Raw genomic sequence first — 19650 nt, 5'->3', positions numbered from 1 at the left:
CAGTGTGAGCAACAAGAGTGATGTCTACATAATGAAGTTCAGTAATGGAAGCTGCCGACACCTTTGTTCCTGCCTGGAGTCGTCTTATGTTGAAAAGTCCCTCCATCCCGTACTTGATGTCCACCCCACCGGCTAAATTGGCACTGGCACGAGTAAGGAAGGCAGCCAAGAAAATGGAAGAGAGTTGGTGCCAGTACACACCCTTGTTTAACCCCCGTTTGGGTGGGGAAGAACTCAGACTGGGTGTCATTTTACAGGACACTGTCGTTCATGCCATCTTGGAGTTGCCTCACAATGGCAATGAATTTTGGTGGGCAGCCAAAACGGCTGAGGGTCCACTAGAGGGATTCCCTGTTGACCGAGTCGAAGGCCTTGGTTAGATCGATGAAAGCGATGACGCTGTTCTCGACACTTTTCCTGTAACTGGCGGGCAGCAAAGTTCATGTCAGTGGTGCCAAATGATGGTCTAAAGCCACGTTGAGATTCTGGGAGGAAGTTTTCCGCCTCAGGAAGAAGTCTGTTTAGGCGTACTTAGGCAATAATCTTGCCAGCCACGGACAGCAGCGAGATCCCACGGTATTTGGCACAGTCTGACCGGTCTTCCTTGTCCTTATAAATATTGACGATGGAGGCATCTTTAAGAGCTTGAGGGATTTCCTCCTTTTCCTATGTATTCCCTAGGAGAGAGTGGAGACGGCTGGTAAGCAGATGTCCTCTTGCTTTATACACCTTGGCTGGGATTCCATCAGACCCTGAGGCTTTGTTATTTTTAATCGGTTTGATGGCAGTAGCTACCTCATCCAGGGATGGAGGATAGCTGAGGTGGGTCAGCTCTGGATGCTGAGGGACCTGCTGGGTAGTCAGGACATCCACATCAGTGTTTCGGTTGAGCAGTGAATGTTGTGCTCTTTCCAGTGCTGAAGGAGGCCTTCATCATCTTCATTATAGTTACCTTTGGATGAGCGGGCTGCGCCACGAGTGATTGGCCCATAAAATGTTTTGGTGGAATTGAAAAAATTGCTCATCTTGCACTGATCTGCAAATTTTGTATTTCACATGCTTTAATTTTAAACCAATCATTCTTTAAATCGCGAAGTTCCCGCTGGGCTGCCGCTTTCTTCTGTGGAAGGTATCCACTTTGGTACGAGACTGAGGGTTGTTCTGGCATTTAGTTAAGGCAGCACGTTTATCATCGATGAGTACATTGATTGCCTGGTCATTTTCATCAAACCAGTCCTGGTGTATTCTTTCGATCTGGCCGAGGGTCTGTCTGTAGGTTTTTGTCATGACAGTGTTAAGAACACCCCATTCGGCACTGGGATTTGGGTTGTTCGTTGTCGGGTTGTTTTTCAGCCCATGTTCGAGCTGCTCTCTGAAAGCATGTGCTACCGCTGGATCCTCCAGACGCTTAGTGTTAAAACCTCTTCTGGAGGCTTGCTGCAGTCGAGGTTTTGGGGCGACGTTAAGTGAGAGCTTAGAGACCTGAAGAGCCAATGATCAGTGTCACAGTGGTCTGAGCCACGCATGGCACGGGTGATGAGGACATCTCGGCGATCTCTTTCTCTGACAATGATGTAGTCAATGAGATGCCAGAGTTTGGATCATGGGTGTTGCCACGAACCCTTGAACTTGTCGGCCTGCCTAAACAAGGTATTGGTGATAGTGAGGTTGTGTGCAGCACACTTGCTGAGGAGGAGTAGGCCGTTGGCATTACACTTGCCAAGTTCGTTTCTCCCTATGGTTCCCTGACAAATGTTAGCATCTCATACCAAGTCTGGCATTGAAGTCACTAAGGAGCACAACCTTATCTTCTCTGGTGATAGAGGTTAGCACTCTTTTGAGTTCGGCATAAAAGGCCTCCATGATGTCATAATCTGCATCCAGTGTTGGGGCAAATGCACTGATGAAAAAGGTATGTCGTGAGTGATTCAGTGGGACTCGGAGCGTAATGAGGTGTTCGTTGATCCCAATAGGCATTTCAATTAGCCTCTGTAAATTGCGTTGGCGGATGGCAAAGACAACACCATAAATGGGGTTTCTCTCCGCAGCAGGCTTACCCTTCCAGAAGAAGGTGTAGCCAGACTTCCGTTCTGTGAGTTGATCCTCGTCTGAGAGCCGGGACTCACTAATGGCTGCTATCTCGATGTTATACCTAGCCAGCTCTTTTGCCACAAGGGCAGTTCTTCTTTCAGGTCACTAATTTGTGCCAGTATCCTGAAGAGTCCTGACATTTCATGCAGTGACCATAAGAGGTTTTATAGTTTGTGTTTGCTTGGATATGTGATTTTGCTTGTGTTTTCAATCGCATAACGATGACCTTACTGGGTGCGGTTGCTTTTTTAGGTAGGCTATGTTTAGGGCACCTTTTCTAGCTCCCTCTCCAAGTGGGGTGAGCAGAATGTCTCCTCGAAAGGGCTACTCAGTCGCACAGACAGGACCGGATTGCACTGCTGGATTGCACTGCTGCCTAGATCCCAGTGCAGAAACGACCATCTTATCTGTGTCGCCCATGTGCAGAATTGTGACTAGAGACTCCTGGGAGTCAGCTCTGCCTGTTCCCTTTGTCACTCGTCCGTCGCCAAAACACATTTTAGGGTATAGGGGTTTTGATGATGATGGGAGTTATGATGAGCTGAATAATGGCTGCACGTGAGTTGATTTATGTGGTGAGGCAGGAGCGCAGGCTGCAACCACATATCTTGGCTCTCCCTTTTCCTGATCCAGTGGTGCAAGTGTTGCAATGACTGGGGAGAGGGAGAGTTGCAATGGACTGCCAATAGCTCAGTTTGTTGGGTTTCACCTTAGTAGCCTGTCCATCATGTATTGCCTTCATCTGCCGGTGTAGTCCCATGGTGGTCACCTCTTCCGCCTACACCGTCGTTGGGGTCTTGTTGGAGCTCTGTAAGCATGTCTGCCTGATGCTGGGCTCCACCACAGATTTTTCGTTTGGGGTTCACTCCTGCAGGCTTGTACCTCCCAAGGTTAATCTGCAAGGCAGCGGGGCAATGGTTGGTCGGCGCCAGAACGTGTCCACATGCCAGTGGGCCTATGCACCATCCATCTGCTACTCCGAGACCCCCTGCTGGTCTAGCCTGGGCCCACGAGGCACCCAGTTACCGTGTGTTGCTACGAGGAGGCACAGCAGGAGTCTTGATGGTGAAGAGGCTGTGTACCGGCAGGGGAAGACTTATGCAAGTTGCTTCCCTGTTCGCCACGAGGGCTAGCCAGCAGTGGCAGCTGAAAGCGAGAGGGGGCAAGCAGTGCTTGTACCTTAACACTGACATAATGCTGCCACACTAGAGGCATTACACCACCCTGTGTGTCTCCCCCCCCCCACACACACACCACCACCACCACCACCACCACCCCCACCACCCCCACCACCACCACCACCACCACTCACCTTGCCGTTGGTCATTTCTAATGAGACGCACCTTGGGAAGCCCAGCCAATAGGAGACCATCTGAGGCTGTAGTGAGGGAATAAACGTGTATTATACCTAAACATGTGACTTATTATGACTAAATATGTGACTTATTATACCTAAACATGTGACTTATTATGACTAATGTTACTACTCCGGTTACCTAAGACTCGCTGATGAGAGGTAACTTTACAGTAACATTCACAAAATGTTTATGGATTAAGTTTACAAACCCAAATGGTCTTTTGTCCATTTACTTAGAAAGCTATATGTAGGCACAATTAACTGGGATATGACCGTAATTATCAATATGATCTGTGAGCGTTAGACGGAGCTTATCAATAATAGCTTTGTGTGGGTACGTCAGTCAGGTGAGACAGATGTACTGGCCAGGAGCAGGTCACTTAATGGCTGAGTCTCGCGTCTGGAGATGAAACAACCTATCATAGCTCATGACAAGTTACCGTGGGTGATGTTATATAAACCTAATGTAATAACCCACATTTATATAAGTACTACTGTCTGTTAAACAGGAGCTAATACACTAAACATGTGACTTATTGTACCTAAACATGTGACTTATTATGCCTAAACATGTGACTTATTATTCCTAAACATGTAACTTATTTTACCTAAACATGTGACTTATTATACCTAAACATGTGACTTATTATTCCTAAACATGTGACTTATTATACCTAAACATGTGACTTATTATACCTAAACATGTGACTTATTGTGCCTAAACATGTGACTTATTATACCTAAACATGTGACTTATTATGCCTAAACATGTGACTTATTATACCTAAACATGTGACTTATTTTACCTAAACATGTGACTTATTATACCTAAACATGTGACCTATGACTAAACATGTGACTTATGCACTATAATTAACGAGTATGGGGAGAGATTAAATAACAAGAGTTTGATCAAAATAATAATATGATGAGAGAGAGAGAGAGAGAGAGAGAGAGAGAGAGAGAGAGAGAGAGAGAGAGAGAGAGACTTACGGTTGTCGCTGGCATCGTCCACCAACACAATGTCCACCAACAGTTCCTCTGGGGTGCGGCTCAACACACTGAGAGATGGTGAAATATATCGATGAGAGAGATGGTGAAATATACCCGCACCCCACCTGTACCTACCCACACCATACCCGCACCCCCACCTGTACTGTACACCCCCGCACCCCACCTGTACGCACCCCACCTGTACCCTCACCCACACCATACCTGCACCACACCTGTACCCCACCCACACCATACCCGCACCACACCTGCACCCTCACCCACACCATACCCGCACCCCACCTGTACCCCACCCACACCCCACCCTGCACCCCACCTGTACCACCCACACCATACCCGCACCACACCTGCACCTCACCCACACCATACCCGCACCCCACCTGTACCTCACCCACACCATACCCGCACCACACCTGTACCTCACCCACACCATACCCGCACCACACCTGTACCTCACCCACACCCTACCCGCACCCCACCTGTACCTCACCCACACCATACCTGCACCACACCTGTACCTCACCCACACCATACCTGCACCACACATGTACCATACCTGTACCACACTCGGTGACCTCTCCTCTCACACCTACCAAAACAATGAAGACACATGTATTTGCCTTCACCTGTGTCCCCTTAATGATTAATGTGAACCTAGAGAACATCTTACCTGCGCCGTACTGCAGTGTGGACAGTGACAGGTTAATTACAGGTAATATTACGTGTTTCCCCTCACAATAACTGGTGGTGGTATGGCTTCCTTTGTTACACAAGGCTGGTGACTATGAATGTTTGTTTGTATGCAGTAAAGTACTAAGTAAAATGAGACAAAATCTCAATGTTTGGGAATTTTTTTTATAAAATCACTTTTATAGAGAATTACAGGCAACTTTTTTTCAATGTACAGCACACTGCACCCACAAGGTCTGATACCACAACCAGATAGTGGTACAGCGGTTCCTGGACAGTAGGTACTACCGCCTGGGAAGATATTGGAAGCATAATGTGTTGTCTAATGGTAGACCCTGCTGCCATATGTGACCAAGTCCCAGGTTGATGATCTGACTTTCTGCCTCATTTACACACAATTGCAGGGTCTCAATTGTTTCTCTTACTATTGACAACACAACATACATATATTGTTTCTCACTATTGATATATTTTTTATTATTTTTCTATTATTTATGGTTATTATTTTTATTATTACTATTATTTTATTTAGTATAATTTTTATTAATTTTTATTAATTGTTGTTTTCATTATTATTATTACATTTTCGCCCCCGAGGCCCTGATGTGGGTCAGTGACCTGTGCCCGGGTGGGCTAATCCCCGTAAAAAAAAACTCTAGCACACAGACACACACTACTACTACTTTGCTGTCACTCGTAATCGAGTATGACGATCATCCAGCTATGTTACAATGATATGAGTTATTAGGGATGTCACCTTCGTTAGTGAGCTCTGGGGGTGAATAAAGAGGTCGGGACCGGCAGGACCGTCCACAGATGTTGCGCGTGTGGAGGGCTACATCCAGTGCGGGAGGGGCGGTGGCAGCATTGTTCTGGCGTTAGCGCTTGTCTGCTTCGGTTTGCAGTCGGACTAATTTGAAAGTATGAACACCTTGAGTGGTGCTCCTCCAAGCATTACTGTGTGGGGTGATCGTCTCCCATGTGAGTGGGTCGATTTGTCATTTTTTCAGGTTTGTCATAAGACTATCCTTATATCTTTTCCGATTCCCACCAGCATTATGTTTACTATTCATTAGGTGACTGTAATGTAGCTGCTTTGACAGTCTACTGTTGTCCATGTGGGTAACATGGCCAGTCCAGCATAGTTGTTCATGGATAATGGTAGCCTCGATGCTCCTACAGTTGGTGTCAGCAAGAATAGTGGCATTTGTTCTCTTGTCTTCCCAGCAAACTGAGATGATGGAACGTAGACTACAGTGTTGAAAGTTTTCAAGTGTCTTGAGGTGCCTCCTGTATGTGACCCATGTCTCGCTGCCATATAGCAGGGTGGGAAGGACCGCTGCTCGATATACGTGTACAGTAACTTTGTAGATAATGTCAGCTCCTTACAGCTGAAGACACGGTTTCGGAGTCTGCCAAAGGGTTGAGATGCACATATGATCCGGTGTTGAATCTTCATCCTTGCCTGCAGTGGTGGACAGGTGAGAGCCGGGATACTGAAACTGGGTAACATTAGGGGGGGGGGGTAATATCATTAAGCTGGATGGATGGTGGAGGTGTGGCTGAACCGGGGGCAGTTTAAAAGAGAATCCGAGTCTCACGTACATGCATTCACCTCAAGGTCGAAGTGTGCATATGCATCTACGTAAGTGTTCAGGATCTCTTGTAGGTCACGTACAGTGTGAGCGCCAAAGGTGAGGTCGTCAGCATAGTGAAGTTTAGTAATGGAAGCTGCTGACACCTTTGTTCTTGCCTGGAGTCGTCTTATGTTGAAAAGAACCTTCATCTTGTACCCGATGGCCACCCTGCTGGCTAAATTGGCACTGGCACAAGTAAAGAAGGCAGCCAAGAAAATGGAAAAAACATTTGGTGCCAGTACACACCCTTGTTTTATGCCAGTTTGGATGGAGAAGAACTCAAACTGGGTGCCATTGAACAGGACACTGCTGTTCATGCCATCGTGGAATTGCCTCACAATGGGGATGAATGTTGGTGTACAGCCAATACGGCTGAGAGTATGCCAGAGGGCTTCCCTATTGACCGAGTCGAAGACCTTAGTAAGGTCAATGAAGGCCATGTACGGGTCACGATGCTGTTCTCTTGACTTTACCGGGTGTGGTTGCCCAAACAGGTTTGTTCTTTAGGCAGGTTATGTTTAGGGCACCTTTTCTAGCCCCCTGTCCATGTGGGGTGAACAGAGTGGCTCTTCGTAAGAGCTGCTCAGTCACACAGATAGGACCGGATTGCACTACTGCCTAGATCCCAGTGCATAAATTACCATCTTCTCTGTGCTGCCCATGTGCAGAGTTGTGAGTAGAGACTCCCGGCAGTCATCTCTGCCTGTCCCCGTCGCCACTCGTCCATCGCCATAGGACTTTTGTGGGTTTAGGGGTTTTGATGATGATGAGAGGTATGATGAGCTGGATGATGGCTGCGCGTGAGCTGATTTATGTGGTGAGGCAGGAGCGCAGGCTGCAACCACACATCTTGGCTCTCCCTTTTCCTGATCCAGTGGTGCAAGTGTTGCAATGACTGGGGAGAGGGAGAGATGCAATGGCCTGCCGATAGCTCAGTTTGTTGGGTTTCGCCTTAATAGCCTGTCCATCAGGCATTGCCTTCGTCCACCGGTGTAGTCGTTGGGTTCCCATGGTGGTCACCTCTTCCACCTACACTGCCGTTGGGGTCTTGTTGGAGCTCTGTAAGCATGTCTGCTTGATGCTGGGCTCCACCACAGATTTTTCATTCTGGGTTTACTCCCGTAGCCTTATACCTAACAAGGTTAATCTGCAAAGCAGCGGGGCAATGGTTGGTAGGCGCCAGGAAATGTTCACAGGCCAGTGGGCCTATGTGCCGTCTCTGGGGCCCACTGCTACTGACTAGATCCCCTGCTGGTCTAGCCTGGGCCCACGAGGCACCCAGTTACCGTGTGTTGCTACGAGGAGGCACAGCAGGAGTCTTGATGGTGAAGAGGCTGTGTACTGGCAGGGGAAGACTTATGCAAGTTGCTTCCTTGTTCGCCACGAGGGCTAGCCAGCAGTGGCAGCTGAAAGCGAGAGGGGGCAAGCAGTGCTTGTACCTTAACACTAGACGCATTACACCACCCTCCACGCGCACGCACACACACACACACACACACACACACACACAGAGCTCACCTGTATAGGGTCCTCAGAAGGGCAGATCTGGCCTCGTTATGGAAGGTGACCACCACGGACACAGTAGGTAGTGTATCCAGGTCGTACTCCAGCTGCCCACACCTGCAACACACCTGCTCATATCTGCTCATAATACAGCTCCTGAATTCTACTCATAATAATGCTCATAACACTGCTCATATCTGCTAATTATATGGCCCATAATACTGCTTATAACTGCTAATAATACTGCTTATAACTGCTAATTGTACTACTCGTAATATTTCTCATAATACTGCTCATAATACTGCTCATACCACTGGTCATAATACTGCTCATAATATTGCTCATAATACTGCTCATAACTGCTCATAATACTGCTCATAACTGCTCATAATACTGCTCATAAAAGTTCATAACACTGGTCATAATACTGCTCATAATACCGCTCATAATACTGCTCATAACTGCTCATAACACTGGTCATAATACTGCTCATAATACTGCTCATAATACTGCTCATAACTGCTCATAACACTGGTCATAACTGCTCATAATACTGCTCATAACTGCTCATAATACTGTTCATAACAGCTCATCATACTGCTCATAATACCGCTCATAATACTGCTCATAACTGCTCATAACACTGGTTATAATACTGTTCATAACTGCTCATAATACTGCTCATAACTGCTCATAATACTGTTCATAACAGCTCATAATACTGCTTATAATACTGCTTATAACTACTCATAATACTGCTCATAACTGCTCATAATACTGTTCATAAACAGCTCATAATACTGCTCATAACTGCTCATAATACTGCTCATAAGTGCTCATAATACTGCTCATAATACTGCTCATAAGTGCTCATAACTGCTCACAATACTGCTCATAACTGCTCATAATTGTTCATAATACTGCTCATAACTCCTCATAACACTGCTCATAATACTGCTCATAACTGCTTATAACTTCTTATAATAATGCTCATGACTGCTCATAATACTGCTCATAAGTGCTCATAATACTGCTCATAAGTGCTCATAATACTGCTCATAAGTGCTCATAACTGCTCACAATACTGCTCATAACTGCTCGTAATTGTTCATAATACTGCTCATAACTGCTCACAATACTGCTCATAATCTCATAGCTGCTCATAATACTGATCATAATACTTCTCACAACCACTCATAATACTGCTCATAACTGCTCATAACTGCTCATAATACTGCTCATAACTGCTCATAATACTGCTCATAAAACTGATCATAGCTGCTCATAATACTGCTCATAATATTGCTCATAATACTGCTCATAACTGCTCATAATACTGCTCATAATACTTCTCACAAACGCTTATAATGCTGCTCATACTTGCTCATAACTGCTCATAATACTGCTCATAACTACTCATAATACTTCTCATAAAAACTCATAATACTGCTCATAATTGCTCATAACTGCCCATAATACTGCTCATAATACTGTTCATAATCGCTCATAACTGTTCATAATACTGCTCATAATACTGCTCATAATACTGCTCATAATCGCTCATAACTGTTCATAATACTGCTCATAATACTGCTCATAATAATGCTCATAACTTGCTCATAATACTGCTCATAATTGCTCATAACTGCTCATAACTGCTCATATTACTGCTCATATTACTTCTCACAACTGCTCATAATACTGCTCATAACTGCTCATAATACTGCTTATAACTGCTCAAAATACTGCTCATAATACTGCTCATAACTGCTAATAATACTGCTCATAACTGCTCATAATACTGCTCATAACTGCTCATAACTGCTCAAAATACTGCTCATAATACTGCTCATAACTGCTAATAATACTGCTCATAACTGCTCATAATACTGCTCATAATTGTTCATACCTGCTCATAATACTGCTCATAATATTGCTCATAATTGCTCATAACCACTCATAACTGCTCATAATTGCTCATAGCTGCTCATAATACTGCTCATAATACTGCTCATAATACTGCTCATAGCTACTCATAATTCTGGTCATAACTGCTCTTAATACTGCTCGTAATTGCTCATAATACTGCTCATAACTACTCATTATACTGCTCATAACTGCTCATAATACTGGTCATAATTTCTCATAATTGCTTATAACTGCTCATAATACTGCTCATAATTGCTCATAACTGCTCATAATTGCTCATAACTGCTCATAATTGCTCATAACTGCTTATAATACTGCTCATAATTGCTCATAGCTGCTCATAATTGCTCATAACTGCTCATAATACTACTCATAATTGCTCATAATACTGCTCATAGCTACTCATAATACTGCTCATAGCTACTCATAATACTGCTCATAATACTGCTCATAATACTGCTCATAATATATCACTTATCACTAATACTGCTCATAACTGCTCATAACTGCTCAAAATACTGCTCATAATACTGCTCATAACTGCTAATAATGCTGCTCATAACTGCTCATAATACTGTCATAATTGTTTCATACCTGTCCTTAATACTGCTCATAATGTTGCTCATAATTGCTCATACATCATAATATACATTGCTTATAGCTGCTCATAATATCATAATATGCTCATAATGCTGCTCATAGCTACTCATAATTCTGGTCATAACTGCTCTTAATGCTCGTAATTGCTCATAATACTGCTCATAACTACTCATTATACTGCTCATAACTGCTCCTTAATACTGTCATAATTTCTCATAATTGCTTATATTATCATAATACTGCTCATAATTGCTCATAACTGCTCATAATTGCTCATAACTGCTCATAATTGCTCATAACTGCTTATAATACTGCTCATAATTGCTCATAGCTGCTCATAATTGCTCATAACTGCTCATAATACTACTCATAATTGCTCATAATACTGCTCATAGCTACTCATAATACTGCTCATAGCTACTCATAATACTGCTCATAACCTGCTCATAATGCTGCTCATAAAGACATAATGCATTAATTGAGTCTAAATAACGACAACAGCATTACAGACTGACTCACTTCTACCACACACACCAGACTGACTCACTTAACCTAACCCACAGACAGACTCTAGCCAGCAAGCCCACACACCAGACTGCATCGCTTAACCCACACCAGACGGCTGCCAACCTACTTACAGACCTGACTCGTAACCTAACCAGACGCTCGCTAACCTAACCCACACCAGACTGACTCTTCTTCAACCCACCAGACTGACTCATAACCCTAACCACACCAGACTGACTCGCCAACAACCCCCACCAGACGTGACCACCTTTAACCACACACACCGGCTGTAACTTCTTTGCAGACTGACTTTCTTAACTAACCCACACACCAGACGGCTCACGCCTTCCACACCAGACTGCTCACTTAACCTAACCCACACACCAGACTGACTCATAACTTACTTACACAGACTGACTCACTTAACTAACCAGACTGCTCACTTTAACCCAACCCACCAGACTGACTCATAACTAACCACACACCAGACTGGCTCATATTACACACCAGACGGCTCATAACCTTCCCACACAGACTGACTCGCCTTCCTCCACACACCAGACTGACTCCTTAACTAACCCACACCAGACTGACTCACTTTACCTCACACCAGACTGCTCACTTAACCTAACACACACCAGACTGACTCCTTAACCTACCCAGACAGCTCATAACCTAACCCACACCAGACAGCTCACTCCTTCTTTACAGACGGCTGCTCAACCTACACACCAGACTGACTCACTTTAACCACACACCAGACTGCTCGCCAACCTCCCACAGACTGACTCACTTAACCTCTCCCCACCAGACTGACTCACTTTCCTCACAGACGGCCTCACTTAACTCTACCCACACACCAGACTGACTCACTTTAACCCCACCAGACTGGCTCACTTAACCTACCCCACAGACTGACTCACTTAACCTAACCCACACCAGACTGACTCACTAACCTAACCCACACACCAGACGACTCACCCCTTCTTCCCACACCAGACTGACTCACTTTAACAACCCACACAGACTGACTCACTTAACCTATAACCCATACCAGACTGCTCCTTAACCTAACCCCACAGACAGCTCACTTTATCCCACACAGACTGACTCACTTAACCTACACCACAGGCAGCTCACTTAACACCCACACCAGACTGACTCATAACCTAACCCACACACCAGACGCTCAGCCAACCTAACCCCACACCAGACTGACTCATAACCCCTCACACCAGACTGACTCATATCCCTACCCACCAGACTGACTCACTTCTTCTCCCACACCAGACTGACTCACTTAACCTAACCCCACACACCAGACTGCTCATAACCTAACCCACACACAGACTGCTCACTTCTTCCCACACCAGACTGCTCCCCTTCCCCCACACCAGACTGACTCCGCCAACAACCCACACCAGACTGCTTTAACCTACTCCCACACCAGACTGCTCACTTAACCTAACCCCACACCAGACGCTCACGTCACCTAACCCACACCAGACTGCTCACCTTCTTCCACACCAGACTGACTCACTTAACCTAACACACCAGACTGACTCACTTAACCTAACCCACACAGCTCACGCCCTTCTTACACCAGACTGCTCAACCCCCCACACCAGACTGAGCTCACTCCAGCAACCACCCCAGACGACTCGCCTTAACCCACCAGACTGACTCACTTACCCACACACCAGACTGACTCACTCCAACCTACACACACAGACGCTCACTTAACCTAACCCACACCAGACGGCTCACCAACCCTACCCACACCAGACTGACTCACTGCCTAACCCACACACCAGACTGACTCACTTAACCTAACCCACACACCAGACTGACTCACTTCTCACCAGACTGACTCACTTAACCTAACCCCACACACCAGACGGCTCACTTTAACCAGACAGCTCATGCTTACCTCCCACCAGACTGACTCACTTAACCTAACCCCACACCAGACTGCTCACTTCAACCCACACACCAGACTCACTTATACCCCACACCAGACTGCTCACTTTAACCCCACCACCAGACTGCTCATAACCTACCCACACAGACTGCTCGCCAACCCCACACACCAGACTGACTCACTTAGATGGCTCACCTGGGATCCCTGGTGTCTGGTAAAACCTGTCACTAGGTAGAGAGTTGGACACCTTAATATTGAAGGCATGGCGTGAGTAAGGGTCATGCTCTCTGTCTCTCAGGTAGCCTCCAGCCAAGTAACCCACCGACTCTGACACGGACAGGAGGCTGCTGCTGGTGTAGGAGCCCTGCCGGAGACGGTGAAGGTGCTTATAATAACAACAACAACCATAACAACAATAATAATAATAATAATGATGATAATGGTGATAATAATAATAATAATAATAACTTCGTGTACTCTTGTTGAAATAGTGAGAACTTTAACACATTAAATCAATCTAATTATTATTATTTTTAAACTTATCTCTATATATATTAAATAATACATACACTCGGTCATACTTACACAAACACTCCCACTTACACACACACACACACACACACACACACACACACACAAAGAAGTAAAAGTTTTATTGGACCAAGTTGAACCCTCAGCAAACTTCAACAAATATTGCACTTATTATTCTTGTTTTTCTTTCTCTGATTTCTTCCTTCCCTCCATGTCTGTCTGTCTGTCTGTCTGTCTGTTGTTGACGTCTGTTCGACCGTCCGTCTGTATGTCTGTTGATACATTATTTACGCCCGATATATTAAGTTATTTTTTATATGTAAGTGTGTGTGTGTGTGTGTGTGTGTGTGTGTGTGTGTGTGTGTGTGTGTGGTCAATTTGCTGCTGTTGACAATTGTTTGTATACTGTACTGTCTAGGTACATTGTTTGTATACCTGTACTGTCTAGGTACATTGTTTGTCCATACCTGTACTGTCTAGGTACATTGTTTTGTATCACCTGTACTGTCTAGGTATTGTTTGTATACCTGTACTGTCTAGAGTACATTGTTTGTATACCTGTACTGTCTAGGTATTGTTTGCTCCTATACTGTCTAAGTACATTGTTTGTATACTATACTGTCTAAGTACATTGTTTGTATACCTGCACTGTCTAGTACATTGTTTCTCCTGTACTGTCTACATTTTATTGTTTGTATACCTGTACTGTCTAGGTACATTGTTTGTATACCTACTGTCTAGGTACATTGTTTTATACCTGTACTGTCTTAGTACATTGTTTGTATACCTGTACTGTCTAGGTACATTGTTTTGCATATACCTGTACTGTCTAGGTACATTGTTTGTGTCTCCTGTACTGTCCTGGGTACATTGTTTGTCTTACCTGTTACTTGTCTGATACATTCATTTTAGCCCTCACCTGTTTATGTCTCATTACATTGTTGCATATACCTGCACTGTCTGAGTACATTGTTTTGTATACCTGTACTGTCCTAGAGTACATGTTTGTATACCTGTACTGTCCCTACATTACATTATTTGTATACACACACCTAATTACATTGTTTTGTATACCTGTACTGTCTAAAAGTACATTGTTTGTATACCTGTACTGTCTAGTACATTGTTTTGCTTATCTCTGCACTGTCTAGGTACATTGTTTGTATACCTGTACTGTCTAGAGTACATTGTTTATACATACCTGTACTGTCTAAATACATGTTTGTATACCTGTACTGTCTAGTACATTGTTTTTGTATACCTGTACTGTCTAGGTACATTGTTGTATATATACTGTCTAGGTACATTGTTTATACCTGTACTGTCTAGGTACATTGTTTGTATACCTTGTACTGTCTGGGTACATTGTTTGTATACCTGTACTGTCTAGGTACATTGTTTGTATACATATCTAGAGTACATTGTTTTTATACCTGTATGTCTAGAGTACATTGTTTGTATACCTGTACTGTCTAAATTTACATTTGTTTGCCACCTTTGTCCTAAGTACATTGTCTATATACCTGTACTGTCTAAAACCTATATTGTTTGTATATATACTGTCTAAATACAGTATCTATATCCTATACTGTCTACATTGTGTTTGTATACCTGTACTATCTAAGTACATTGTCTGTATACCTGTACTGTCTAGAAACATTGTTTTGTATACCTGTACTGTCTGAGCACATTGTTTTGCTTATACCTGTACTGTCTGAGTACATTGTCTGTATACCTGTACTGTCTAGAGTACATTGTTTGTATACCTGTACTGTCTGAGTACATTGTCTGTATACCTGTACTATCTGGGTGCATTGTTTTGTATACCTGTACTGTCTCAGGTACATTGTCTGTATCACCTGTACTGTCTAGGTATATTGTTTGTATACTGTCTAGAGTACATCATTTATATACCTGCTGTCTAGGTATATTGTTTGTATACCTGTACTGTCTAGGCACATTATTTGTATACCTATACTGTCTAGGCCATATTGTTTGTATACCTGTACTGTCTCAGTACATTGTTTGTATACCTGTACTGTCTAGGTATATTATTTGTACTACCTGTACTGTCTAAGTACATTGTCTGTATACCTGCTTATCACAAGTATATTGTTTGTACATACCTGTACTGTCCTGAGTACATTGTTTGTATACCCCTGTACTGTCTAGGTACATTGTTTGTATACCTGCATCTGGGCACATTGTTTGTATACCTGCATCCTGGTACATTGTTTGTATACCTGTACTGTCTGGAGTGCATTGTTTGTATACCTGTACTGTCTAGGTACATTGTCTGTATACCTGTACTGTCTAGGTACACATTGTTTGTATACCTGCTTTTGTCTAGGTACATTGTTTGTATACCTGCACTGTCTAGAGTACATTGTTTGTATACCTATACTGTCTAAATACATTCTTTATACCTACACTGTCTAGGTACATTATTTTATACCTGTACTGTCTAGAGTACATGTTTGTATACCTATATACTATACAGTACATTGTTTGTATACCTAGCCACTTGTCTCTAGAGTACATTATTTGTATACCTGCACAATCTACAGAGTACATTGTTTGTATACCTGTACTGTCTAGAGTACATTGTTTTGTATACCTGTACTGTCTTGGTACATTGTTTTATACCTGTACTGTCTAGGTACATTGTTTGTATACCTGTACTGTCTAGGTACATTGTTTTGTATACCTGTACTGTCTAGAATTCACATTGTTTGTATACCTGCACTGTCTAGAGTGCATTGTCACCAGCCAGCATACCTGCACTGTCTAGGTACATTGTTTGTATACCTCTGTCTGTTACATTGTTTGTATACCTGTACTGTCTAGATTACATTGTTTGTATACCTGTACTGTCTAAATTTACATTGTTTGTATACCTGCACTGTCTAGGTACATTGCTTGTATGCCTGTACTGTCCTAGTACATTGTTTGTATACCTGTACTGTCTACATTACATTGTTTGTATACACCATACTGTCCACCAGTACATTGTTTGTATACCTGTACTGTCTAGAGTACATTGTTTGTATACCTGCACTGTCTAGAGTACATTGTTTGTATACACTGTCTATTACATTGTTTGTATACCTATACTGTCTAGGTACATTGTTTGTATACCTATGCTGTCTAGGTATTGTTTTGTATACTCTGCACTGTCGTTACACATTGTTTGTATACCTGTACTGTCTAGGTACATTACGTATACCTGTACTGTCTAGGTACATTGTCTGTATACCTGTACTGTCTACATTACATTGTTTGTATACTGTACTGTCCTAGGTACATTGTTTGTATACCTGTACTGTCTAGTACATTGTTTTGTATACCTATTACTGTCTACATTGTGTCTGTATACCTGTACTGTCCTAGAGTACATTGTTTGTATATATTACTGTCTAGGTACATTGTTTTGTATACCTGTACTGTCTAGGTACATTGTTTATACATACCCTGTACTGTCATTTACATTGTTTGTATACTGTACTGTCTCATTACATTGTTTGTATCTGTACTGTCTAGGTACATTGTTTGTATACCTGTACTGTCTAGGTACATTAGTTGTATACCTGTACTGTCTATAGGTTTACATTGTTTGTATCCTGTACTGTCTGGGTACATTGTTTTGTATACCTGTACTGTCTAGATTACGTGTTTGTATACCTGTGCCTGTCAAGGTACATTGTTTGTGCTCACCTATTACTGTCTAGGTACATTGTCTGTATACCTGTACTGTCTAGAGTACATTGTTTGTATACCTGTACTGTCTAGAGCCCACATTGTTTTGTATACCTGTACTGTCTAGGTACATTGTTTGTATACCTGTACTGTCTAGGTACATTGTTTTGTATACTACCTGTACTGTCTAAATTTACATTGTTTGTATACCTGTACTGTCTAAATTACATTGTTTTGTGTCTACTGTACTGTCTAGGTACATTGTTTGCTCCTGTACTGTCTAATTTACATTATTTGTATCTCCTGTACTACTGTCTAGGTACATTGTTTACATATCTGTACTGTCTAGGTACATTGTTTGTGTCTCATACTGTCCTGGAATTGCATTGTTTGTATACCTGTACTGTCTAGGTACATTGTTTTGTATACCTGTACTGTCTAAATTACATTGTTTGTATACCTGTACTGTCTAAATTACATTGTTTGTATACTGTCTAGAGTACATTGTTTTGTATACACATACTGTCTAGTACATTATTTGTATACCTATACTGTCTAAATTTACATTGTTTGTATACCTGTCTAAGTACATTGTTTATACCTGTATACTGTCTAAGTACATTGTTTAGCCTTATACCTGCTTCTTTCTGTCTAGGTACATTGTTTTGTATACCTGTACTGTCTAGGTACATTGTCTGTATACCTATCTGTCTAGGTATTGTTTGTATACCTATACTGTCTAGAGTACATTGTTTTGTATACCTGTACTATCTAGAGTACATTATGTTTGTATACCTGTACTGTCTAGGTACATTGTTTTATATCTACCTGTACTGTCTGGGTACATTGTTTGTATATACCTGTACTGTCTAGGTACATTGTTTGTATACCTGCACTGTCTAGGTACATTGTTTGTATACCTGCACTGTCTAGGTACATTGTGTATACCTGTACTGTCTAGGTACATTTGTATACCTGCACTGTCTAAGTACATTGTTTTGTATACCTGCACTGTCTAAATTACATTGTTTGTATACCTGTACTATCTAAATTACATTGTTTGTATACCTGTACTGTCTAGAGTACATTGTTTGTATACCTGTACTGTCTAGAGTACATTGTTTGTATACCTGTACTGTCTAGAGTACATTGTTTTATACCTGTACTGTCTACGTACATTGTTTGTATACCTGCTGTCTGTTACACATTGTTTGTGCTCCTGTATTGTCTAGGTATTGTTTGTATACCTGTACTGTCTAGGTACATTGTTTTGTATACTACCTGTACTGTCCTGGAATTACATTGTTTGTATACCTGTACTGTCTGGGTACATTGTTTGTATACCTGTACTGTCTACATTGTTTGTATACCTATGCACATCTAGTACATTGTTTGTACTCTGCTGTCTGGGTTACATTGTTTGCTTCATACCTGTACTGTCTAGGTACATTGTTTTGTATACCTGTACTGTCTGAGTACATTGTTTGTATACCTGTACTGTCTAGGTACATTGTCTCTATACCTGTACTGTCTAGGTACATTCTGTATCACCTACACTGTCCTAGAGTACATTGTTTTGTATACACTGTCTAGTACATTGTTTTGTGCTCTACTGTCTAGAGTACATTGTTTTGTATACCTGTGTACTGTCTAGTACATTGTTTGTATACCTGTACTGTCTAGGTACATTGTTTGTATACCCCTCCTTCACTGTCTAGGTACATTGTTTGTATACCTACTGTCTAGGTACATTGTTTGTATACCTGTACTGTCCTAGAATTACATTGTTTGTATACCTGTACTGTCTAGGTACATTGTTTGTATACCTGTACCTGTCTAGGTACATTGTTTATATACCTGTACTGTCTAGAGTACATTGTCATATACCTAGCCTGTCTAGTTTTTATTGTTTATATACCTGTACTGTCTAGTACATTGTTTGTATACCTGTACTGTCTAGGTACATGTCTGTATATATACTGTCTCATTACATTGTTTGTATACCTGTACCTGTCTAGAGTACATTGTTTGTATATATTACTGTCTAGAGTACATTGTTTGTATACCTATTACTGTCTAGGTACACATTGTCTGTATATAGTACTGTCTAGGTACATTGTTTGTATACCTGTCTAGGTACATTGTTTTGTATACCTGCACTGTCTAGGTACATTGTT

At 42.5% G+C, this 19650-nt stretch overlaps 1 protein-coding gene across 1 annotated transcript in view; it reads right to left on the bottom strand.

Annotated features, from left to right (window-relative positions):
* Positions 1 to 13610, bottom strand: part of LOC121877131 (polypeptide N-acetylgalactosaminyltransferase 2-like) — a gene marked incomplete at its 5' end in the record, with an annotated part of 44427 nt that extends 30817 nt beyond the window's left edge. The window contains 4 exons of the mRNA XM_042382751.1: positions 3404 to 3469; positions 4442 to 4509; positions 8305 to 8406; positions 13429 to 13610. Coding sequence (XP_042238685.1) covers positions 3404 to 3469; positions 4442 to 4509; positions 8305 to 8406; positions 13429 to 13610 — 418 coding nt within the window. The remainder of the gene's footprint in view (positions 1 to 3403; positions 3470 to 4441; positions 4510 to 8304; positions 8407 to 13428) is intronic.
* Positions 13611 to 19650: the final 6040 nt, after the last annotated feature.

This window comes from Homarus americanus, unplaced genomic scaffold (genome assembly GCF_018991925.1).
Source record: "Homarus americanus isolate GMGI-L3 unplaced genomic scaffold, GMGI_Hamer_2.0 scaffold29612, whole genome shotgun sequence".
Classification (NCBI taxonomy): Eukaryota; Metazoa; Arthropoda; class Malacostraca; order Decapoda; family Nephropidae; genus Homarus; species Homarus americanus.
The sequence above is the reverse complement of the archived record's forward strand: the minus strand, read 5'-3'. Positions and strand labels throughout refer to the sequence as shown.